General features: G+C 43.8%; 1 protein-coding gene and 1 pseudogene across 1 annotated transcript; one reads left to right on the top strand and one right to left on the bottom strand.

Annotated features, from left to right (window-relative positions):
• The first annotated feature begins 1726 nt into the window (after positions 1-1726).
• Positions 1727-26325, top strand: znf1035 (zinc finger protein 1035). Its single transcript, XM_046315019.1, has 3 exons — positions 1727-2138; positions 19668-19733; positions 19953-26325. Exon 3 carries the CDS (start codon positions 20002-20004, stop codon positions 26176-26178), a length of 6177 nt encoding a protein of 2058 aa, XP_046170975.1. The 5' UTR covers positions 1727-2138; positions 19668-19733; positions 19953-20001; the 3' UTR covers positions 26179-26325.
• LOC124005978 lies at positions 5446-6764 on the bottom strand (annotated as a pseudogene).
• Positions 26326-27027: the final 702 nt, after the last annotated feature.

Genomic DNA, 27027 nt, shown 5'->3' with positions numbered 1-27027 from the left:
GTCACGGCACCATTGTAAAGGACGAGTACCACTTTCTCCTGATTTGGCTCACACGAGGCTCAAACCCAGGATACCTGCCTTGTTATCCCACGTGACTGCCCTCCTGAAGTGTCTTACCAGTTGGCGCCATGCAAAAAGCTAACTATTCACTGGCGCAAGTGGGGATAGTTCAAGCTGAGGAGTGAGTTTCACACACCCCCATTTGCTAAATCCACAAATTAGACTTTCATGTAAATCATTCATTAACGCCAATGGGAGACTTACAGAGACATTTGTTTTAAGGGTATGGATCTCAAGGCTGAGTAACCTTATTTACTTTTCTACAATCATTGGTTAGCTTGTATGAACTTTGAGACCTGTCTTTACACCGATAATCAATTGGTAGTGAGTCAAGAAAGAGTTGGTTTTCTCCACATGATCAGTCAAAAGCACACTTCATTCCAAGAAGCTACGCTGATCATCATGGATGCACCCACTTTAACTTACTGTACCCAAATTCAATCAAGCGGTTTCATCCATATGATGGTGACAGTTTGCTTGTAGGCCTGTATTTTTTTAATTTTTTACTGATGTTACATTTATTTGTGTCATTGTCCCTCATGATGTCCATACCCAAGGGACATGCTGACCTCCGGGTTAGAGCAAAAAAACAAATGTGGATAGCAGTTCTGCAGCACGTTTGCCACCTACTGGTGACGTGATGCACTGTGCATTCTATGATTAGTATGAAAAGTGCATTTGTTACTTGCATTGAACACATCGGCTCCTCCCGTTTTAACCTGCCTTGCGTTATTTGTCCAATAGACACATTCATCATTGAACCTCTTACAGATCTCGCCTTGTTCTTGAATATGTCCACTTTGTGGCCTTGTCAAACCAGCTTCTAAGGATAGATTGACTCAAGATTTGTTTCCTCTTAAATCACCTGTAAATGGCATATTGGTTTGCAGAACCATACAGTTCAAACTATCTCTGGTCATACCACTGGCTATCATTTCATTGGCGTTACATATAGTATTACACAATTCCTATTGTTTATGCCATATATTGGCCCTCAATTTGTATCTTAGGAAGATAGTCTAGTTTTATTTACCAAACCCAATAGGCTTAGTTCTTAACTGGATTGATTTGACAGAAGAATGCTTTACATTAGGGGTAGCTTAGTTGTTGGTTAAAGAGTGGTGTGTACAGGTCCTTGACAAGCCATGATGTTCTCAACCCTTAATGTAGACGTTATCTTATCAATAGCACCATTCCAACCTATTGCTTGGTTAAATATCAAGGATTTGCAGTTGGTTTTGGAATAAACATACCCCAAAAGACAGTGAATAGCAGTAACTGGTCTATGGTAAGGCTCTTACATGTGGCCCAGGCTTGCTCAGAGGACATGAGTGGTTTCCCTTTCTTTTTTGTACACATTTTACTATATGCTTGAAATACTGTCCTTACTAGGACATGGCATGTAATTTTGGTATTTCACTTCACTGGTATGATTTAAAGTGGTGCCGTTGCTGGAGCCCATTAAAAAAACAAAGCCACCATTTTGTCTCCAGTCCTTCTTGATTCTTGCAACCAAGATGGTGGCAACTAGGCAGAAGCAATCCAGGGCAGACCTAAAGCAGGGAAACTGCTGGTTGTTGTTCTGCTATGTAGATCAACCTAAGGGCTGCTCTGAAATTGAGGTGGGATTACACATTGGTTCTTAATAACAACATAAGTGGGCAGAGCAACACAGGACAGCAGAGTCGTCGCCTGCTTTTAAGCGAACGGAGTCATGGCACTCGCCGCAGTAGCAGCCGTCGTCCTGCGCGCATAGTGATCACACAGAAGACTTGATGCACGCGGCAGGATGTGCGCAGAAGCTGTACTGCGCAGCCATAGAACGTGCAGGGCGGGTACTTGCAAGGTTCTCCTTCCTTTTCATTGGTTCTAATAGCATAGAGTCATAAATGTTCCCGGGGTTCGGGCACATTGTGTGATTCGATAAAGAGAAAAACAAGAAAAATATATATTTCTGAAAAACGACCAAATTATCAATATGTTCACGGAAATGTCTAGCTAGTTAGTAACCTAAAGCATCGTGGGACCGTAGATAACAACAGGAGTCAGGACGGCGGTACGCAAAACTGCGTTGCCTGGTGAGTGCGGTTCTGAATTGAGTTCTAGATTAGAACCATTGTAGTTTATGTGGTAGTAGCTAGTTAGCTAGCCTGCCCAGAGGCAGTAGATGATAATTGCCAAGCGAACATAAGCACATTTTAAGCATTGCAAGGGATGACACCCTTTCCACTGTCAGGAAAACATTATTTCGAGTTATTTGGGTTGAGTGGTTAGTTAAATGCATGCTTCTTCAGACATTCTGCTTTCTGACGACCTGGCTGGGGCTTCACCCCTACCCACTGGGCATAGACCATACGTCAATTCAGCGTACATTCCACGTTGGTTGAACGTAATTTTACTGTAATTTCACCGAAATTACGTGGAAACAACGTTGATTTAACTAGTGTGTGCCCAGTGGCAGTAGGTAAGGTCTAACGTTATTGTAGTTGCTAGTAAAAGTACATTAGCAATTCAATACAAACCTACCTGGGGTATATTAATTACGCCGATTCTGTTGCAAACCGTTTGAAACCGTTCACTCCAACTCAACATTTTTCAACTTCAGTTGGGCCCTCACCGTTCCTTTTGGTTCTTAAACGGTAAACTGTTGAAGTTGTAAGACGTAATTGAAGACACCCCTGGATGGCACATTGACGTGACCTGTAACTAGCGAGGTAGTTAAATGCATAATATCGTGCATAGTTTATGTTAACCGGCACTCAATTCCTTATTCCTTGTACTGTTAACCAGATAATAGCTCAATCAATTTACTTAGATCAAGTTTCACGTTTCCTCAATGTTTGGGAAGTAGAGATATTCATGGGTACATGTTGAACTTGCAACCCATGTAGGTTGATGTGTAATGGAAATGCTGCTACACTGGGATTATTGTAGTAAATTCCATTTATTTTTGGCAGTAGACAACCTCAACTGATTCTAGCCAAATGATATCTTATTTCTGCATGTAGAAAGCGGGAACGTATTTTTGTTGTCACATACAGGGTAGGCCTAGATACTACCCTGTTACTACACCTAGTTACATTATTGATGTTATGATGTTAATGTAAGGAAATCAAACACTCCTGCCATTATAAAATTGTGTTTCTGAGTATGCAGCTTAACTCGCTTGATAAATAGTGCAGATACGGTCATGCTGCTTTTCTGCTTCAACATCCGTGTTAAACTAGTTGTATACACCTTGATGTTATACCAGGCGTATACACTCTGATCCATGTCAGAGTAGATACGTCGGTGCCATGGCCCAGTGGGACATTGGTGCCAACCTGCGTAGATGGAAACAAGTCTGAGCCTATTGGGTAAAAAATTGTCAAAGACCCCAGCCACCCCAGTCATAGACTCTTCTCTCTACTACTGCATGATGGCACGCGGTACCGGAGTGCCAAGTCTAGGACAAAAAGGCTTTTCAACCGTTTTTAACCCCAAGCCATAAGACTCCTGAACAGGTAATCAAATGGCTACCCGGACTATTTGCATTGTGTGCCACCCCCCAACCCATCTTTTTACGCTGCTGATACTCTCTGTTTGTCATATGCATAGTCACTTTACCTATACATTCATGTACATACTACCTCAATTGCGTTGACCAACCAGTGCTCCCGCACATTGGCTAACCGGGCTATCTGCATTGTTTCCCACCATCCAACCCCTCTTTTACGCAACTGCTACTCTCTGTTCATCATATATGTATAGTCACTTTAACTATATCTACATGCACAGACTATCTCAATCAGCCTGACTAACCGGTGTCTGTATGTAGCCTCGCTACTGTATATAACCTGTCTTTTTACTGTTTAATTTCTTTACCTACCTATTGTCTACCTAATACCTTTTTACACTATTGGTTAGAGCCTGTAAGTAAGCATTTCACTGTAAGGTCTACCTACACCTGTTGTATTCAGCTCACGTGACAAATAAACTTTGATTTGAGTTGGCTGGATGTCCTTTGGGTGGTAAAACCATAATTGATACACACGGGAGAGTGTTGTGCGTGAAAAACCCAGCAGCGTTGCCGTTCTTGACCAACTCAAACCGGTGCGTCTGGCTCCTACTACCATACCCTGTTCAAAGGCACTTACATCTTTTGTCTTGCTCGTTCACCCAGTGGACTTCCATCTTGTACGCAGTGGCGAATTTAGCATGTAAATCAATGCATGAGTAAACAGTAAACAATACATTGCACTATAACGGTGACAAACGGTTCCCACACACTGTTAGGGCCTACAGAAAGCTGTCCCAACACCGTACCACTGCAACACCTGACTATCAGCGGAGCCTTGTCTGGCAGCGAAACAGATAATTCAGCCTAATTTACTGCCTTTAAAAAAAACTGCTAATATGGCTGACTTGCTTTTCTATTGACAACAGATGTACAAACCATGGCATAAGGGGACAACAAGCGGATAAGAGGCAATCCGTAATTGCGATTTTAAGACAATGTGCGAGCTAGGACGGATGTAGTCAATGTAACTATTTGTTCAGCACTTTGAAATGTATAGCTTCAGAATTCAGACCATGGACCTTTCTTACAGTGTTCTCCCTGTACACCAAGTCAGAACTACATGATAAATAAAGGGGGTTATAAGCAGACAATGGAAACTTACAATATTCAATGGTGACTTTTCTCTAAAACAGGCTATAGGCTACATGTGCACCACCAAGTCAGAACAGTAGGTGGAATTAAGAGTGGTGAATAAAACCAAATTATTAGGGTGACGCCCCTGGGCTACTAACAGCTTACTACACAACATACACTTAGTATTCCTTTTAGAGGTCGATCGATTATGATTTTTCAACGCCGATACCAATTATTGGAGGACCAAAAGCAGATACCGATTAATCAGCCAATTAAAAAAAAAAAAATCTTTTATATACACACATTTTTGTAATAATGACAATTTCAACAATACTGAGTGAACAATGAACACTTATTTTAACTTAATGTAATACATAAATAAAATCAAGTTAGTCTCATAACATGAGAACATATGTTAAAAAGAACCACCAGCTTTCATGGGTCTTCAAGTTTTAGGTTGTAGTGCAGAAAGCAGAGCTTGTCTGCATGGTCCCCTGTCAGTCTGCTCCTCCACTTATCATAAATGATCTCCACCTCACTGAACACTCTCGCTTGGGACTGAAGAAGGTGGGGGACAGAGAAACTTCTTTGCCAGTGGAGCGAGTGATTGAAGTCTGTCCTCATTCTGCTTCCACCACTCCAAAGGCAAGCCGCTCTTTCTGTCAATGACGGGCTCTGAGGTAACGCTCCAACTCAATTTCAAAACTGCACTGCACTGGACTTCAGCCCTGCCCTCTTGGCTTCAAAAGATTCTAGTGTAGAGGCTGTCCACCAGACTGGGTGGCTGATCTACCTGGACTCTGCTCTTTTGCACCTGGATCTGGGTCCTCCTCTTCACTCGCCCCATCTTCTGTGGCTCTGGGATTTGGTTTCCTTAGTAGGTCATGCTCCTCCTTCAGCCACTCTTTTGTTTTCTCTAGTGCTGTCCCTGAGGTGAAGGCATAGCTCTTGTAATGTGGATCCAGGACAGTTGCCAGCACCAGGCACTTTGTCTCCTCGGCCTTGGAGAACGTCCTTGTCAGACTGTCCAACATGGTCTTCCATAAAGTGTTGATGCCTTGAGTAGAAGAACCCTTCTGCTGTAGCATCAGCTTCAGCACCGACACACTGGGGATGATGCATGCTGCTGTAGAGTTGGAGTGGCTCATTTCCAGTGTCACCTCCTCCATAGGTGCCAGAGTCTCAATTAGGTTAATGTCCCATTGTGCAGCAGACAAACTGCTGATGTGTCCGTATTCACCTGCATACAGATTCAATGCACGCCTCTGTTCAAACATCCTCTGCAACATGTGTAGTGTTGAGTTCCAGCGAGTTTGAACTGCTTGTTGATCATGTGTTTGGGAAGGCCAAGCTCTTCCTGAATGGCCCTCAGCCTTTGTTTTGCCAGTACAGCTCTTCAACATGGCAATAATGTCTAGCACAGCTCTGACTGGATAGGCCATCATTGATTACAAGCTGTAGGGTGTGTGCACTGCAGCTGAAGTCTGGAAGCTCTGCCAGTCTCATACCTTTCACCATGTTTGCCCCACTGTCCCTGAGGACCAGCACTACACGTTTTGTGTGGATTTCCCAGTATTCCAACATGGTCAAAAACATCTCTCTGGTGTAGTTTCCTGTGTGTGATCCATTCATAGTCTTGAAATTCAGCACAACCTGCTTTCTTGTCCAAACATTGTCAATGAAATGTCCAGTAAGGCTCATCAGGGACTCTGTAGTGCCTGACCAGCAGTCAGTTGTGAATGCCATGTGTGGAGCGTTGACTGGTTCCACCAGATTCTTCACTTTCATCACAACTCTTTCATGTGTTTTATCTTGCATTTCTGTGCTAAATATTTTTTCATCTGTACTGGAGTTCAGCAAGAGTAATCAGCCGCTGAAAACCAACGTGAGACACCACTGTGAATGGCTGGATGTCAGTGTCAATCATCTCAATAATTGCTACATCCATCTTCTTGGCCCTTGGATCTTTGTCCTGCCATTTTGGTTGCTTATTAAAAAGTTGTAAGATTGTAGCCTGCGATGTGTCTGTATCACTTTTTCCTTGTGAAGAATTTGCGTTTGCTTTTTTCATCATTGCTTTCTTATGGGCTTTTGGATGGTTGTTCTTTAAGGTGATTCCACAGGTCTGTGGTATTTTTTTATTTAGCCGTTACTGACCCCATGCGTACATCTTTATCACAAGTAAGACACCTTGCTTTCCCTGATGCCAACTCCATGTAATAGTCCCACAGTGGTGCTCTGCTTTTCTCTGCCATCTGTAAACACACACAGAGCTCTGAAGTGACAATGATACTGAAGAGTCTGCTTAGGAGACAAATACTCTCAACTGTTTGAATAAAAATAGTTTAAGTTATCTGTAATGAATGTTGAAAACAAACTCTAATTTCTATATGCAGGAAATCTTATTTTAATAATGGGAATGGTAAGAATTGACTACCAAAGTGCGAGTCATAATTCCCATGACCCCTTCTAGCAAAATCTGAAAAGCGGTTCCTTCATTAATTTACTCCATAGGATATTTTTAGATTTACTTAAAATAAGGTCTGTGTTTCGTGTAGGCTTACACCACCTTGCCAATTTTATAACTGTGTAGATATCCATAGGACAAGGTAACTCTGATCAATATTTGCTAAATATAAGCGAAGATCTTTTTTTTTTGTAGTGTGGATTTATGCAAATATCTTGACAAACATGACCTTATCCTGGTGAGATTTACACGGGTATCAAAACGCTGGGGCGGTTTAAGCCATCACAAAAAACAGACCATATTTGAAGTAGATCAAGACATTCTCTATGGAAGACATGAACGGTAAAATTACGAAGGAACCCCTTTCAAGTTCAGCTGCAAGTTATTACAGGAATTATAACATGTCAACTATTTTCTCTCTAAACCATATACCTTTGACTATTACGAGCCTGCTGCTGCCTACCACCTCTCAGTCAGACTGCTCTATCAAATATCAAATCATAGACTTAACCATAATAAACACACAGAAATACGAGCCTTCGTCAAATCCGGAAACTATCACCTCGAAAACAAAACTTTTATTCCGTTCTGTATTTTATTTAACGGGTGGCATCCATGAGTCTAAATATTCCTGTTACATTGCACAACCTTCAATGTTATGTCATAATTACGTAAAATTCTGGCAAATTAGTTCGCAAAGAGCCAGGCGGCCCAAACTGTTGCATATACCCTGACTCTGCTTGCAGTGAACGCAAGAGAAGTGACAATTTCACTTGGTTAATATTGCCTGCTAACCTGGATTTCTGTTAGCTAAATATTCAGGTTTAAAAAAGTATACTTGATTTTAAGTAAGGCATTGGTGTTTATGGTTAGGTACACGTTGGAGCAACGACATTCGTTTTCACGAATGGCACCGCATCGATTATATGAAATGCAGGACACGCTATATAAATTAGTAATATCGTCAACCATGTGTAGTTAACTAATGATTATGATTGATTGTTTTTCATAAGATAAGTTTAATGCTAGCTAGCAACTTACCTTGGCTTACTACTGCATTCGCAGAACAGGCAGGCTCCTCTTGGAGTGCAATGTAATCAGGTGGTTAGAGCGTAGGACTAGTTAACAGTAAGGTTGCAAAATTGAATCCCCCGAGCTGACAAGGTAAAAATCTGTCGTTCTGCCCCTGAACGAGGCAGTTAACCCACTGTTCCTAGACCAGTTAACCCACTGTTCTTAACTGACTTGCCTAGTTAAATAAAGGTGTAAAAAAATCGGCCAAATCGTTGTCCAAAAATACTGATTTCCGATTGTTATGAAAACTTGAAATCGGCCTTTCCGATTAATCGGTTAATCTCTAATTACTTTCTTAGCTACAGTATACATATCTCCCTGGCATGTTACATAATTTATGCAGCAACATACAATACATTTTTGGGCTCAACTTGTCCTGTGCTCACGTGAACAGGAAGGTGGCACAGCGGTCCTTCGCGGGACATTTTGTCATCAAAATCTGGCGATCTCTGGATTTATGGGCCATTCAAGACAACTGGGAACTCGGAAACAAACCAGGTTGAATCAAGAAGATGTCAGTGATCTTCAGGTCAGAGCTCTATAAATAGGCCCGACTTCCCGATTTGGCATTCGGAGTTGAATGACCGTTCAAACGTATTTTCCCAGTCTGAGCTATTTTTTTTATAGAGTTTCCAGTTGTCTTGAACTCACTGAAGTCTGAGATTTCCCAGTTCCGAATTTCCAGTTGTTTTGAACGTGGCAGAAGTCATGCTGGATTGACAACATGACCAACGTTGAATGTTTATCATTTTAAGCTTGGAAAAGAGACACTTAAACTTGGACCATACACCCACACCACTGAATAGCAGGTTGGTGATTGCTTTGCAATGCTTGCAGTTAGCCACTGATTCCTTCCAAAACACTCATTGTTGAATTTGTGATTTCCAACGTGTCTAATGTTTATGCACCGATACGGCCATCTTTAGCATCGGTCCAAACAATTAGCCAAGCAAGGGAAGTTGGCAACGTAATCCCCTCAGCCCTCATTTGTGATCGAGTTTGCAAATGTACAATTCTGTTCACTCCGGGCCTGAAACGCCTCATAATTCGATCTGCAATATTTGTACATCTAAGAAAAGTCTGCCAAAACCTTACACTTGTATGTTGGTTTCTTTATATTGATATTGGTTTAAGTAAAAACGAATGTAAGTAAGTTACAAATTGTGCTACTAATGTACATGACGGCACGAACATCATGAAAGTAATGTTTTTGTTTGGTTAGCTTTCGGATATGTCAGGGAAAGTTGTATGATGTAACATCACACTTGTACATTTGTAATTTTCCTTTTACCTGATATTGTCGGATGGCTTGCATTCGTTGTCAGCGGATGCCTCGTCTTCTAGCAAAGATATGAAATACAGTCATAATTGACTGTAGCGCATATAAAGCACACACAACCGCTATCGGTGGTACCATCATGACTTAAACAACCGTGGGACGAAATAGTGACACATTTCCGGGCATGGGCGATCCATTTAAAATTCCTTCATTTTTCCCTAGCCCTGCAAGTGTCAACTCATCATACATTATCCTCCAGGCCGGCTCGGTCCTCCCCTCCCGCTCCGTGGCTCGATGACTCATTGCGAGCTCACAGAACAGGGCTCCGGGCAGCCGAGCGGAAATGGAGGAAAACTCGCCTCCCTGCGGACCTGGCATCCTTTCACTCCCTCCTCTCTACATTTTCCTCCTCTGTCTCTGCTGCTAAAGCCACTTTCTACCACGCTAAATTCCAAGCATCTGCCTCTAACCCTAGGAAGCTCTTTGCCACCTTCTCCTCCCTCCTGAATCCTCCCCCCCCCCCCCTCCTCCCTCTCTGCAGATGACTTCGTCAACCATTTTGAAAAGAAGGTCGACGACATCCGATCCTCGTTTGCTAAGTCAAACGACACCGCTGGTTCTGCTCACACTGCCCTACCCTGTGCTCTGACCTCTTTCTCCCCTCTCTCTCCAGATGAAATCTCGCGTCTTGTGACGGCCGGCCGCCCAACAACCTGCCCGCTTGACCCTTTCCCCTCTTGTCTTCTCCAGACCATTTCCGGAGACCTTCTCCCTTACCTCACCTCGCTCATCAACTCATCCCTGACCGTTGGCTACGTCCCTTCCGCCTTCAAGAGAGCGAGAGTTGCACCCCTTCTGAAAAAACCTACACTCGATCCCTCCGATGTCAACAATTACAGACCAGTATCCCTTCTTTCTTTTCTCTCCAAAACTCTTGAACGTGCCGTCCTTGGCCAGCTCTCCCGCTATCTCTCTCTGAATGACCTTCTTGATCCAAATCAGTCAGGTTTCAAGACTAGTCATTCAACTGAGACTGCTCTCCTCTGTATCACGGAGGCGCTCCGCACTGCTAAAGCTAACTCTCTCTCCTCTGCTCTCATCCTTCTAGATCTATCGGCTGCCTTCGATACTGTGAACCATCAGATCCTCCTCTCCACCCTCTCCGAGTTGGGCATCTCCGGCGCGGCCCACGCTTGGATTGCGTCCTACCTGACAGGTCGCTCCTACCAGGTGGCGTGGCGAGAATCTGTCTCCTCACCACGCGCTCTCACCACTGGTGTCCCCCAGGGCTCTGTTCTTGGCCCTCTCCTATTCTCGCTATACACCAAGTCACTTGGCTCTGTCATAACCTCACATGGTCTCTCTTATCATTGCTATGCAGATGACACACAATTAATCTTCTCCTTTCCCCCTTCTGATGACCAGGTGGCGAATCGCATCTCTGCATGTCTGGCAGACATATCAGTGTGGATGACGGATCACCACCTCAAGCTGAACCTCGGCAAGACGGAGCTGCTCTTCCTCCCGGGGAAGGACTGCCCGTTCCATGATCTCGCCATCACGGTCGACAACTCCATTGTGTCCTCCTCCCAGAGCGCCAAGAACCTTGGCGTGATCCTGGACAACACCCTGTCGTTCTCAACTAACATCAAGGCGGTGGCCCGTTCCTGTAGGTTCATGCTCTACAACATCCGCAGAGTACGACCCTGCCTCACACAGGAAGCGGCGCAGGTCCTAATCCAGGCACTTGTCATCTCCCGTCTGGATTACTGCAACTCGCTGTTGGCTGGGCTCCCTGCCTGTGCCATTAAACCCCTTCAACTCATCCAGAACGCCGCAGCCCGTCTGGTGTTCAACCTTCCCAAGTTCTCTCACGTCACCCCGCTCCTCCGTTCTCTCCACTGGCTTCCAGTTGAAGCTCGCATCCGCTACAAGACCATGGTGCTTGCCTACGGAGCTGTGAGGGGAACGGCACCTCAGTACCTCCAGGCTCTGATCAGGCCCTACACCCAAACAAGGGCACTGCGTTCATCCACCTCTGGCCTGCTCGCCTCCCTACCACTGAGGAAGTACAGCTCCCGCTCAGCCCAGTCAAAACTGTTCGCTGCCCTGGCCCCCCCAATGGTGGAACAAACTCCCTCACGACGCCAGGACAGCGGAGTCAATCACCACCTTCCGGAGACACCTGAAACCCCACCTCTTTAAGGAATACCTAGGATAGGTTAAGTAATCCCTCTCACCCCACCCCCCCCCTAAGTTTTAGATGCACTATTGTTAAGTGACTGTCCCACTGGATGTCATAAGGTGAATGCACCAATTTGTAAGTCGCTCTGGATAAGAGCGTCTGCTAAATTACTTAAATGTAAATGTAAAATACGCCATGGTACGTCATCATGGTACGTCACTTAATTTGAGGGGAGGGGGTGTGTCTTTTACGTGTTTGGAATGCAGCCTATGCATGCCTCAAGGTAGGGTTCAGTTTCAGATTGCATATTGCAGTTCCGTCTGGCAGACGCCCCAAGAGTGCATGAGAGCAAGTGCACAACTTTGTTTGAGAGCGATTAGTTTGTTGCAGAAAGTTGCATATAACCGGCTATAGTATTTTGTTTAATAAAGAAAATGTTGGGTGTATTTACTGACGGCCTGTATAGAGTTGAAGTCTGAAGTTTACATACACTTAGGTTGGAGTTATTAAAACTCTTCTTTTTTTTTAACCACTCCTCAAATCTCTTGTTAACTCGGGCCATCTTTATTGATGGGGTTATCACTGAAAAAATCATGAAACCGAGAGCAGACATCACAAGCCCAATCAAGGACAACTTATTCAATAAAATAGCACGATCAACAGCAAACACTTTTGACAAGTCAAGTAAAATTTTACTTACTCATATGCGCCAAATACAATAGGTGTAGGCCTTAGCATGAAATGCTTACTTACGAGCCCTTAACCAACAATGCCGCTAAGAAAATATAGTTAAAATATTTACTAAACAAAGAACAACGAGGCTATATAAAGGCGGAACAGGTTAGTTAAGGTAATTTATACATGTTGGTCGGGGTAAAGTGACTTGGCGCTCTGGTACCGCTTGCCGTGCAGTAGCAGAGAGAACAGCCTGACATCGGTGACTGGAGTCCATAAACAAGGTAGCACAAAGATCTACATTTAATTCTCACCTGATGGAAGTTGAGTTACAAATGTAAATTGTCATTGTGTGTCAGGGTAGTGTTTTCCAAACCCAGCTTCGAGTAGCCCTACTTTCAAACATTTCACTAAGGCTATTTTATCTACCTAACACTTTGATCAATGCCAGTAGCACAACTGGTCAACTAATCATCAAGCCCTTGATTAGTTGAATCTGGTCAGCTAGTACTGGAATAGACCAGATAAGGGGAATAGCTGGGAGAGGTTTGGGAAACACTACCGCTGATGTCATATTACGGAGTCTACCCAAGAAGAAGACTATGACCCTGTCCAGAAACAACCCTCTACCTACCCCCGAGTTCTAAGAGCAGCCTAGCTTATCAAAGGGAAACATTAATTACACCCATCGGTAACCTTCAGAAGTCCTTAAGCTCTAGGGGATAGAGGCTAGCGTTGTGCCCCCATTAGATTAGTGGAGGCATGGTCTAGTATACCAGTAATTTATTTTCTTATCAGTGAAGGGAAGTGAACAACTGCACACATTGTGAGGAAGGAGAGTTTAATGGTGCATCCGGAAAGTATTCAGACCCCTTGATACTTCATATCCAAGTGTTCAGATCCTTTACTCCGTCATTTACTCAGATCATTGCCTACATCCGTAATGGGTCTGTGGTCAAACGACCACCCCTCATCACTGTCAAACGCTCCCTAAATCACTTCTGCGAACAAGCCTTTCTAATTGACCTGGCCAGGGTATCCTGGAATGACATTGACCTCATCCCGTCAGTAGAGGATGCCTGGTTATTCTTTAAAAGTGCCTTCCTCACCATCTTAACTTCTTCGATATAGGGGGCGCTCTTTTAATTTTTGGATTTAAAAAACGCTCCCGTTTTAAACAAGATATTTTGTCACGAAAAGATGCTCGACTATGCATATAATTGACAGCTTTGGAAAGAAAACACACAGACGTTTCCAAAACTGCAAAGATATTATCTGTGAGTGGTCACCCCCAAGCCAATTCTTCCCAAGCCAATCCTTCCAGCTCTCTGCTGCCAATGACTGGAACGAACTGCGAAAATCTCTGAAGCTGGAGATTCTTACCTCCCCCACTAGCTTTAAGCACCAGCTGTCAGAGCAGCTCACATATCACTGCACCTGTACATAGCTCATCTGTAAATAGCCCATCCAATCTACCTCATCCCCATACTGTATTTATTTATTTATCTTGCTCCTTTGCACCCCAGTATCTCTACTTGCACATTCATCTTCTGCACATCCTACAATTCCAGTGTTTAACTGATTTTTGTACTCTGATGTCCTTGGGTAGGCGGAGGGAGTCTGGAAGGGCATCTAGGAATCTTTGGGTTGACCAAGAATTTATAGCATGACTTTTGATTATCTTTGTTTGGGGTCTGAGCAGATTATTTGTTGCGATTGCAAATGTAATAAAATGGTGGTCCGATAGTCCGGGATTATGAGGAAAAACATTAAGATCCACAACATTTATTCCACTAGACAATACTAGGTCCAGAGTATGACTGTGGCAGTGAGTAGGTCCAGAGACATGTTGGACAAAACCCACTCAGTCGATGATGGCACCGAAAGCCTTTTGGAGTGGGTCTGTGGACTTTTCCATGTGAATATTAGTCACCAAAAATTAGAATATTATCTGCCATGATTACAAGGTCCGATAGGAATTCAGGGAACTCGGTGAGGAACACTATACGGCCCAGGAGGCCTGTAAACAGTAGCTATTATAAGTGATTGAGTGGGCTGTGTAGATTTCATGACTAGAAGCTCAAAAGACACATACGTCCGTTTTTGTTTTTTGTAAATTGAAATTTGTTATCATAAATGTTAGCAACACCTCTTTGCGGGATGCGCCAGGGATATGGTCACTCGTGTAACCAGGAGGTGAGGCCTCATTTAACACAGTAAATTCATCAGGCTTACGCCATGTTTCAGTCAGGCCAATCACATCAAGATTATGATCAGTGACTATAACTGCCTTGGAAGTGAGGGATCAAACATTAAGTAGCCCTATTTTTACATGTAAGGTATCACAATCTCTTTCAATAATGGCAGGAATGGAGGAGGTCTTTATTCCAGTGAGATTGCTAAGGCGAACACCGCCATGTTTAGTTTTGCCCAACCTAGGTCGAGGCACAGACATGGTCTCAATGGGGATAGCTGAGCTGACTACACTGACTGGTCTAGTGGCAGATTCCACTAAGCTGGCAGGTTGGCTGCCTGGCTAACAGCCTGCTGCCTGGCCTGAACCCGATCTCATTGTGGAGCTAGGGGAGTTAGAGCCCTGTCTATGTTCGTAGATAAGATGAGAGCACCCCTCCAGCTAGGATGGAGTCCGTCACTCCTCAACAGGTCAGGCTTGGTCCTGTTTGTGGGTGAGTCCCAGAAAGCGGGCCAAATATCAACAAATTCTATCTTTTGAGAGGGGCAGAAAGATTTTAAACCGCTCGATTGAGTTGTGAGAGTCTGCTGTAGAGCTCATCACTCCCCCTAACTGGGAGGGGGCCAGAAACAATTACTCGATGCTGACACATCTTACTAGCTGAAGATATGTTGCGCTTTGTGACCTCTGACAGTTTCATCCTAACATCATCGTTGGTGCCAACGTGGATAACAATATCCCTATACTCTACACTCGGTGCTGGCTAAATCTAAAACTGGCATCTTCAGATTAGCCTTCACTTTGGTAGCCCTGCCCCCTGGTAAACAGTGTATGATTGCTGGATGATTCGTTTTAAGTCTAATACTGCAGGTAATGGAGTGGCCAATGACTAGGGTTTTCAATATGTCAGAGCTAATGGTGGGAGGCGTCTCAGACTCCTTAATGGGAGGTGTAGAGACCAGAGAAGGCTCAGACTCTGACTCCGACTCGCTGCTTAATGGGGAGAACCGGTTGAATGTTTCTGTCAGCTGAATGAGTGACACCGGTTGAGCATTCCTACAGTATTTCCCTCCAGAAGCCATGAGAAAGCTGTCCGGCTGCGGGGTCTGTGCGAGGGGATTTATGCTACTATATGTACTTATTGGTGGTACAGATGCTGTTTCATCCTTTCCTTCACTGAAATGACCCGTGCCTAACGATTGCGTCTGAAAGTGGGTTTGCAGCACAGCTATCCTCACTGTAAGGCAATCGTTCTCCTGTATATTAATAGTACAGCGACTGCATTTAGAAGGCATCAAGTTAATATTACTACTTAGCTTTGGCTGGTGTAGATCCTGACAAACCACGTCCAGATAAAGCGTTCGGAGTGAAAAAAGTTGAATGGGAAAAAAAAGTAGAGCAGGGGAAAATTGAAACGGTAAGTAAAACTGTGAAGTTGTCAGGTAGCAAAGTAAGGTTAGCAACAAAACACACAGCAGCACGTAAAACACAACACGTCTGCAAGTTGTGACTGGAAATTACACTTTGACGCAATGAGTGAAGCTTTCTCAGGTGTACAAAGGATGGATACCTCGTGGGATCCTCCTGATCACATTCAGGCCAAAGAGTTCAGTCTTGGTTTCATCAGACCAGAGAATCTTATTTTTCATGGTCTGAGAGACCTTTAGGTGCCTTTTGGCGAACTAAGCGGGCTGTCATTTGCCTTTCACAGAGGAATGGCTTCCCTCTGGCCACTCTATCACGGGGCAATGCAGATAGTCCGGGAAGCCATTTGATTAGCTGTTCAGGACTCTTATGGCTTGGGGTAGAAGCTGTTAAGAAGCTTTTCGGATGTCGACTTGGCTCTCTGGTACCGCTTGCCGTGTGGTAGCATAGACAACAGGCTATAACGAGGGGGGCTGGAGTCTGACAATTTTTAGGGCCTTCCTCTGACACCGCCTGGAATAGAGGTCCTGGATGGCAGGAAGCTTGGCCCCAGTGATGTACTGGGCCGTACGGCGGAAGCCGAGCAGTTGCCATACCAGGCAGTGATATAACCAGTCTAGGATGCTCTTGTCCAGGTGGGAAGGGGCAGTGTGGAGTGCAATAGAGATTGCATCATCTGTGGATCAATTTGCGGTATGCAAATTCGAGTGGGTCTAGGGTTTCTGGGATAATGGTGTTGATGTGATCCATGACCAGCCTTTCAAAGCACTTCATGGCTACGGACGTGAGTGCTACGGGTCCGCACTCATTTCGGCAAGTTACCTTAGTTTTTTTGGGTGCAGGGACTATGGTGGTCTGCTTGAAACATGTTGGTATTACAGACTCGAACAGGGAGAGGTTAAACATGTCAATGAAGACGCTTGCCAGTTGGTCAGCGAATGCTTTCAGTACACATCCTGGTAATCCCTCTGGCTCTGTGGCCTTGTGAATGTTGAACTGTTTTAAGTCTTACTCACATTGGCTATGGAGAGTGTGATCACACAGTCGTCCGGAAGAGCTAATGCTCTCATGAATGTTTCAGTGTTTACTCGCCTCGAAGCGAGCATAAAGTAATTTGGCTCGTTTGGTAGGCTTGTGTCACTGTGTGCTTCCACTTGTAGTCGTTAATAGTTGGCCAGCCCTGCCACATCAAATGAGCGTCGGAACAGGTGTAGTACGTTTAAATCTTAGTCCTATATTTACACTTTGCCTGTTTGATGGTTCATCGAAGGGCATAGGGAGATTTCTTATAAGCTTCCGGGTTAGAGTCCCTCTCCTTGAATACGGCAGCTCTACCCTTTACCTCAGTGTGGATGTTGCCTATAATCCATGGTTTCTGGTTGGGGTATGTACAGTGAGGGGGAGGGGGGAGTATTTGATCCCCTGCTGATTTTGTACGTTTGCCCACTGACAAAGAAATTATCAGTCTATCATTTTAATGGTAGGTTTATTTGAACAGTGCGAGACAGAATAACAACAACAAAAATCCAGAAAAACGCATGTCAAAAATGTTAAAAATGGATTTGCATTTTAATGGGGGGAAAAAGCATGATTTTTATTTCTGAGTTTTGTGTCGCGCCTGCAGGGTTGAAATATGTTTTCTCTCTTTTGTTTACGGAGGTGCTATCCTCAGATAATAGCGTTGTTTGCTTTCGCCGAAAAGCCTTTTTGAAATCTGACATGTTGGCTGGATTCACAACACGTGTAGCTTTAATTTGGTGTCTTACATGTGTGATTCCATGAAAGTTTGATTTTTATAGGAATTTATTTGAATTTGGCGCTCTGCATTGTCTCTGGCTTTTGGCCAAGTGGGACGCTACTGTCCCACATATCCCAAAGAGGTTAAAGTCCCCGGCCGCCATGAGTGTGGAATGGATGAGCGTTTTTCCTGTTTGCTTATGGCGGTATTGTCATTGAGTGCGGTCCAAGTCCCAGCATCAGTTTGTGGTGGTAAATAGACCGCTACGAAGAATATAGATGGAAAAACTCTCTTGGGAAATAATGTGGTCTACAGCTTATCATAAGATACTCTACCATAGGTGAGCAAAACCTTGAGACTTGCTTAGACTTATTGCACCAGCTGTTGTTTACAAATCTACACAGACCGCCACCCCATGTCTTACCAGGGGCAGTTGTTCTATCCTGCCGAAAAAGCGTAAAACCGGCCAGCTTTGTTATTCATGTCGTCGTTCAGCCACGACTCTGTGAATGTTTTTAACATCCCGTTGGTAGGATATACGTGATTGTAGTTCTATTTTATTTTCCAGTGATTGTACGTTGGCTAATAGGTGGTCAAGGCAGATTACCCAGTCGCCATCGGGTCCTTACAAGGCACCCCAACTACTTCCCCGATATCTCTGTCTCGTTCTCCTGCGAATGACGGGGATGAGGGCCTTGTCGGGTGTCTGGAGTAAATCCTTCATGTCCGACTCGTTAAAGAAAAATGCTTCTTACAGTACGGGGTGAGTAATAGCTGTCCTGATATCTAGAAGCTCTTTTCGTTCATAAGAGACGGTGGCAGAAACATTATGTACAAAATAAGTTACAAATAATGTGAAAAAACACACAATAGTACAATTTGGTTAGGGGACCGTAAAACGTTTTACGGCAGCCATTCTTAATTCTTCTCTTGGAGACCTTTACTGCTGTCCCTCGATTACAATCCTGTCTCGGCGCTCTACGGACAATTCCTTGAACATCATGGCTTGGTTTTTGCTCTGACATGCACGTCCAACTTTGGGGCCTTTTATATAGACAGGTGTGTGCCTTTCCAAATCATGTCCAGTTAATTAAATTTACCACAGGTGGACTCCATTCAAGTTGTAGAAACATCACAAGGATATTCAATGGAAACATATGCACCTGAGCTCAATTTTGAGTCTCATAGTGAAGGGTCTGATTACTTATGTAAATAGGGTATTTTCTGTTTATTTTAATTTTTTACATTTGCAAAATTGACTCAACCTGTTTTGGCTTTGTCATTATGGGGTATTGTGTGTAGATTTTAAGGGGAAATTATTTAATCCATTTTAGAATAAGGCTGTAACGTAACAAAATGTGGGAACGGGGAGGAGGTCTGAATATTTTCTGAATGCACTGTAGCTTTTGGGTTGTTTCTGGACATTGCTGTCTTACTACTGCTCCTAGTCTTTACTAGAGGGATCTATCAGCTATGACGGTGTAGTCTAACACCCCTTTCTCTACCGTGCCAACCAAGACTGTACTGCGCTGGCTTAGATATTTTATTTTCATATTGTTCTTTCCAGCACAGTCCCAATAACTATGGTGGATGCATACTCAGGTAGGCAAAGTACAGCTTGGGTACAGGGCTCCACAAATTCTTCTAAATTGACTATCCTACCTCCACCAAGGAAAATGACTGCAAACTGTGGGCAAATAAACATCAGGACAATCCTTTTGCAGCCACCACTTGTCCCACTATTCAAAGCAATTCCTGTACTGAGCAAGAGGAGTTTGAATTTGAAATCCTTTTGTATTTTAACTCATGCACCTCTGCAAGCTCTGTTCCAATGACATTAGCCCATTCAGAAATTGTTAAATGTAGTGACTTGGTGTTATTTTCTATAAACATAAAATATTTAGAAGATTAAATTTGATTACCTTTTTATTTTCTAGCTTCATGGGTAAATGTAGCGTTACCCACATCAACCTGGACCCCATGCACACATGCTAAAGCAGGTGGTGAGTATTTGGTCTAATTGTTTTGCATGCAGAGACAAATGTGACAAGAAATGTAGCCTAACAAATGTAGACATTTGTCTTAATTTGATATGGTGTACTCTCCTTGCACAGCTAACATTTGATCACCAATACCCACTTCTACCAAGGTATTTTAATTAACTGAATGTGGTATCATTGAATATTGGACACTATCTGTCATGTATATTTATTATTTTTCAGGATTGGGTGTTGGAAAACAGTGGTCCCAGGTCCCCTGTGGAGGTCGAGTATGGCTCAAGGATTTAATACTTGTTTTCGTAACCTTCCACCATTGTCGTCGGATTCAAGGACTTTGAATGTGCCTTTGGATTCTGAAGATAGTTTGGCGCACCACCTTGAAAGCCTCATTGAGCATAATGACCTTTCCAACACCGTGGTTTCGCCAGAGAACATTTCCTCGGACTTGAACTTGAGTTCAAACTTTTTCTCAAATTCCAATACTAGTTCTGATTTTGTACAACAGAAATACTATGATGACGTCATTTGGCAAGATGAGGGTCAACCAGTACATCATGAAGGTCAGTTTAACCACACAAGCAACAGCTTCTTTACCCCAGCTAGAGCAGCCAGTTCAAGTAATTGCCTCTCAACTTCAGGTGCAGACCTAAACCCCCATGATCTTAAACAAGAATGTGACTTATTGAACCCTTCCATTCCGGAGGACTACTCAGATGTTAGTAGCTGCTCAGAGTCTGATGTTGATAGGACAGGGCCTTCTTGTGAAATGTTAAAACATGGTTCAAATGATACTCCACCAGTTGCAGATTACAAGAAGGGAAATGAATGTGCATGGAAGAGCCCAGAGACCAACACAGGTTTCCCAGAAAGCATGTCTACTTCAGAGAGTGAGGTAGAAGAGGATCAAGATGAACCACCAGAGAAGGAAAAGGAGACATTCATGATGCGAGAGAATAAGTACTCAGAGACCTCCGGTGCTCCAGAAAGCCTATCTGTTTCAGAGGACGCGGGAGAAAAGGATCATCTGGATGGAGAACCACATGGGAAAGATGAGGAGACTTGCATGGAGCAAGATGGTCAACACACAGATTCTTCCTTGGGTGCCGAAGAAAGCCAGACTGCCTCAGTGAATGAGAAAAATGAGGAACTGGATGATGAAGCACAGAATGCAGAAGAGGGTTGCATGGAGGAAGATGATCGGTACTCAAATGTAAGCAGCCTAGAGGGCCAAAATGAAGGAACCATTGTAAGAGAGAGCTTTAAAGAGAAAGAGGGGCATTCATTATCCCAAGGAACTATGGACTCGCAGGGTATCAATGCATCCAACGCTCAAGATTCTGATAACAAGCTGAATGATAATACCTGTGCCTTTGAATATCAGGATTCAGTTAAGGATAATGACTCTTTAAAGGTTGCTGGTCAAGAAAATTGCAAAAGTTCCTCTGTCATTTGTGGATTAGGCCTAGGGGGTAGCAATCAAACATTTGAGTCTTGTTTGGAATTTCCTGAAAATCAATCATTGAAAACTAGATTTCAGGAGATCGTTGGTAGTGGCACTCAAAGTACAAACTCAACCTATGAGGAAAGTGCGAGTGATTCCATTCGTGCAAGTGGAGGGAAAGAGGATCACAGTAGCTTTGATTTTTTGGAGCGTTGTTTAGGTCTGAACAACTTTGGAATTGAACAAAAGTCCTGTATTGAAAATGAGTGGCTAAGACCTATGGATGAGTCAAATGTATCGTCTTGTTTGGAAGAGGACCAGGCATCCCAACGGAACCTAATGCGCCATATCGAGCCACCAGACCTTGTGAGAGCTGGTCTTGAAAACACAAGAGAGACAATTCGTAAAGTATTCACGGCAGATGATGAGCAAGAACCCCCAGTGCTAAGTGAATGCTACTGTGAACCATTGTCAAGAGAAGATTGTATGCGTGACACCGAGGGCAATCTGGAAGGGGGGGAGACCGGGTCTATTGATTCAACTGGGTTGAACCAGGAGGGAGGAGATTCAACTATTGATAACATTGAAGACGAGAGGGATTTTGAGTACCAAGCAGCTCCGTTGAAATCCTCATTGCATATGAAGAAAAGCATGCACCCTATTGTACTGCTCAGGAACTTCAAACTAAAAAATGACACAGGTGGGGCTTATCAGTGTGCAGCATGCCAACAGGCTACACAAAGTATAGACGATCTAATTGAGCACCACCATTGTAACCACTCTGAGAACAAATTCAATTTCTGTCAGACCTGTGGTACTTACTTGACGTGTGATTCACTAGCCAAGAAACATCAGTGTGGTATTATTGATGAAAATGCACAACTCTCTTCTAATATGAAACCCCAGAAGAGAAAATCAACCGGGCATCCTTTTCACAAGTGTAGATACTGCACACAGACATTTTACAGACTGTGTGACTACAACAAGCATGTGCAGAGCCACTCTGGTAGAACTGAACACACGTGTCATAGGTGTGGCTCTAACTTTTCACAATGCCGTAGCCTGAACAGACATTTACTTGAGAAGAAATGCCGGCGTCGAAGTTCACAAGTTCCTGTTAAACAGATTCAAACAACCCCACGTCTGAGCATTTACAAAAAGGGAACTGTACATCCATATGTCCTCCCACCAGACAGCCCCTATGCCAATCTTCCAGATTGTTTTGTGAAGCTAGTGGACATTTGCAAGGAGCATGTTTGTCGTCTTTGTGGGAAACGCTTTGCAAGCAGTGCAAAACTCTACAAGCACGGATACAATGTACACCATACAAAAACTAGGTCATATAACGTTCGGCCTAAGTGTCAGAACACATACAGGTCATATAAGTGTCAGAACTGCCTGATGACATTCAATTATTCAAGCAATTTTAGCAGGCACAAGAAAAGATGCAAAGGAGCTGAGACGAATGAGAAATTCAAGTGCCCTCTTTGCCCACGCCTTTTCAAATTTTCCTACAACCGGTCCCGCCATTTGCGTGAGCAGTGCATTAAAGACTTTACACAGGGAAGCTCGGGGAAAGTTGAAATGAAATTTCGATGCCCTTTCTGCACCACAACCTTTAGTAATGCATCAAACCGATATAGACACATACGACTGGTGTGCCTCAAGGAATATATACACAATGAGACTTCAAGGACCAAAGCTGAACGCCAAGAAAACATGGCCCAGAAAGAAACACAAAAGCCGCCACTGAAAACGGAGCTGAATCGAAATGAGCCGGGTCTCAAATGCAACTACTGTCCGGCCGTTTTTGCTTATTCTTCTGGAAAGTACAGACACATGAGGAAACATAAGTTGTTTGAAAACACTGGAAAAAATATCAAGTTCAGGTATTCAAGCCTAGTTCCTATGTCTAACAAGTCCAAGGCTAGTATTGAGGACCCCAAAGACGGTCCACTCTCCAGTGAAGTCAGCAGCCAGCCCTTTTCCTGTCTCTTCTGTGGAAAATGGTTCAACACTTCATATTCCCTGAAGAAACACATCTGTAGTATGCACATGGGTGACAAACCATATCGCTGTCTGGAATGTGGGAAACGTTTTGGGAAAGAAATTCATCTTGTCGCTCACAAAAAAGTGCACCAGCGAAGGATACAGTGTACTGTTTGCAAGAAGATACTTCCTACCATTGGGGACTTGATTCAACACAGGCAATCTCACATCAAAAAGGGCATGCTTCAGTGCCCAGACTGCCCATCGCAGTTCCAGTACCCAGTGTATCTTCTTCGACATATGGCATCACATCACAAACTTCAGCAAGAGCAGCCACTCAAAGAGAAAAAAACAGAGGCACCCTCAAAACTTGAGCCGCTTGAGTCTTTGCCACCACTCAAAGAGCAGGAAGAGGAAGAAAAGTTGGGGTGCCCCCTATGCCCAGAGGTCTTTCACAGTGGCACAGAACTGAGTAGTCATTGCCTAATCCATGTATCGGAGTCCTCTTCAAATCAGTGTCCGTTTTGTAAACGCCTCTTCTCTTCCCGCACATCTTTGGTACGCCATATACGCATTCATACAGGGGAGAAACCATTTTCTTGTCAGAGTTGTGGAGAATCTTTTTGTCGAAAAGAGTATCTCCAGTTGCACCAAGAAAAGTGTCCAGGTCCACAAAGCAAGCAAGAACTGCCCACTATTAAAGAAAGTGAAGAAGTCTCATTAAAACCTTTGGTGACAAGAATAAGGAAAGTATACAAATGTTCATATTGTCCTCGGGAATTTGAAAAATTGCCCCGTTTATTACTGCACCACAATGGCCACATGCAAAATACAGTAACCCCCTGTCCAAAATGTGGTAAATGTTACAGACAAAGGCGCAAGTTACATGAAAGACTTTGCAATGGCTCAAACATAAAATCTATAGAGCCAGTGAACACTGTCTGGCATCCTTGTAGGAATTGTGGGAGGAAGTTTTCAAGGGATTATAATCGAGATGTCCATGAGAGGATTTGCCACTCTGTAAAGCCCTTGCAAAAAAACACCAGCTTTTCTGGCAACTCAAACATCCATCCTTGCAGGAATTGTGGAAAGTACTTTACAAGGAGTGATAATCGGAATTTCCATGAGAAGACTTGCAACTCTGCCAAGCCCTTGCAAAACAACACCATAGAAATTGGGACCAGTAGCAGGGAAAAGTTGCAGCACAAATGCCCCCACTGTCCAAGCAAGTTCAAGTACAGAAGTTTTCTCCTGAGACATATTGGGTCACACACTGGAGAAAGATCATATCCATGCATGCACTGTGGTCACAGCTATGGAATCCAGTCACGATGCTTACAGCATGAAGCTTTCTGTGATGGTGTTAATCGGCAAAAGCCACCAAGCGCCAGCCTTGGTGAATATAAGTGCAATATCTGCACAAAAATCTTCATGAAATCCCGAAACTTAAGGCGGCACATCCTAACGCACACAGAGGTAAAGCCATATCGCTGTAAGGCCTGTGACAGCTGTTTCTCCAGACATGATCATCTAAAACTGCACCAGAGTCGCTGCAAAGGGAAAAGACAACGTTTAGAGGTTCGCATTGCCAAAATTAGTCTGGCAGATGTTGGAATGGGCTGGCAAAATAACCTGAACATTACCCTTTCAGGAAAGCAACAAGGGTTTGACTGCAGCATATGTTCAAAGAGCTTCCCCACTCACAGCATTATGGCCCGACATATTGCCATGTCACATGCTATAAGAACCGTCAGTTCATTTACTCATGAAAAATCGCTTAAGAGACATATAAACATTGGTGGATGTCGAAGAACTTATGCAAAAACAAAGCATTCAGAAAAGCTAAATGTTACAAGCCCACCATCAAGAGAGACAAACCGACTTCTAGAGAGGATCCAGCTGCAATATGAAGACAAACGCAAATTCAAATGTACTTTTTGCCCTCGCCTTTTCAAAAGTGGTGAGCAATTGAAGGTGCACACCCGCTTGCATACAGGGGAGAAACCTTTTGGATGTTCTAATTGTGGTGAGAGATTTATCCGTAGGGACTACCTGCAGCGCCATTTGAACAGGTGCAAAGGGGAACCTCTTGACAGAGTGCTTTGTGACAGATGTGGCGACGTATTTTCGCAAGATGAACTCGAGAACCATCAACTGACATGTGTTGTCAAGTGTAAATCACCTGCCCGTAGTCGAACTGAGTCCACTGCTGGCAGTCCACCAAAAGGGTTCTCCTGCGCTAATTGCAGTGCCCGCTTCTTGTTGTTCTCTCAGCTCCAGCAACACTTTCTCAACACACATAGAGACGCTCCAACAAATCAGGCTTCACCTCTACAGGAGCATCTGTCTACTATGGAGAACATAAAAGAGGAGTCTTTGGATGAAGGATATGGTGACACTCGGCAGAATAGTGATAATCTCATGCTTGATCAAGACAGTGATCGGAATAATGATATGAACAAACCCATTAAGTGTCCACAGTGCAACATGAACTTTGGAAATAAGGGTGGATTTGCCAGACACATGCGTACACATTTAGGAGAGTACCCATTCAACTGCAAGAAATGCAATAAAGGCTTTTGGAACAAAAACTTATGTCGGACACATGTAAGGAAATGTAGACTTGTAAAGGTCACGAATCAAGAAGTTAACACTGACTCTGTAATTACTTCAGAGATGGATCCTACTCTTAAAGAGACTGTCCTAGTCTTCAACCAAGGTTACAAAACAACAGGCACTGGGGTTTTGCAGACTAATTTCTCCTGCAAAGATGACATGAAGGATTTAACACTACAGAATGCCTCTGGAAATCAAGGCCAAGGAAGATCTTCCAATGATAGAATAAATAGTGGTCAACAAGTCCCAGGCAACAAGTACCAGTGCTCAGAATGTGATAGAAGTTTCACAGATGGGCTTCTGCTCATCAGCCATTTAGAGGACCATGGGCGCGATGAGCTAGAAAGAAAAAGAAATTCTGCCAGCCTTGTGGTAAGACGTTTGCTAATCCTTCAGACCTAGCAAGGCATATGAGAGGCCACTGGAATGAGAAGACCTTTTCTTGCCCACAATGTCCACAGACTTTTCCCTGCCCTTCTGACCTTGACATCCATAGAACTTGTCATGACTCAAATAGACCATTTGTCTGCAAAGAGTGTCAACAAAGGTTTTGGACCAGTCAATCTTTAGAAAACCATCAAAGCCAAGCTCATTCAAAAGAACTAATTCATACATGCCATGTCTGTAACAAGAACTATTCAATCAGAAGTTCACTTGTTAAACATATTAGGATGAAGCATCAAACCCATAAGAACATGGATGTTGTTATCCACGTGAAGGAAAAGGAGACAGCCGTGCAAGAGGAATTTGACATGGAAGTTGATGTGGATGGAGGAGGTAATGATGAAGATGAAAATGATGCTAATGAGGACAATGACTCTGACTCTGCAGACTACTTCCCATGCCATGTCTGTGGGAAAACGTTCACCACATCAGAAAGCCTTGAGGATCACCAACGCTGTCACCTCGGTGAAAAACCTCATGAGTGTGCAGAATGTGGCAAATGTTTTTTCCAGGCAGGGCAACTGCAACAGCACCTTCGGAGCCACAAGTCTGAGTATCAGTGTCAAATATGTGGCAGAGGTTTTGTCTCACTCTTTGCCTTACGCAAACACAAGCATACTCATGGAAAGAGCCGTCAACACCGTTGCTCCAAGTGCCCGCTCAGCTTCACAGGGCCCTCGCAGCTGGCAGAGCACATGGGCACCCACCGCGATGACAATTTCCCTTGTGATATATGTGATCGCACATTCTCCTGCAAGATGAGTCGGGCAGAGCACCGGAAAATCCACATTGAGACAGAGGATATTC

This window comes from Oncorhynchus gorbuscha, linkage group LG19 (assembly GCF_021184085.1).
Source record: "Oncorhynchus gorbuscha isolate QuinsamMale2020 ecotype Even-year linkage group LG19, OgorEven_v1.0, whole genome shotgun sequence".
In the NCBI taxonomy this organism is placed as follows: domain Eukaryota; kingdom Metazoa; phylum Chordata; class Actinopteri; order Salmoniformes; family Salmonidae; genus Oncorhynchus; species Oncorhynchus gorbuscha.
This window is presented reverse-complemented; position numbering and strand designations above follow the sequence as displayed.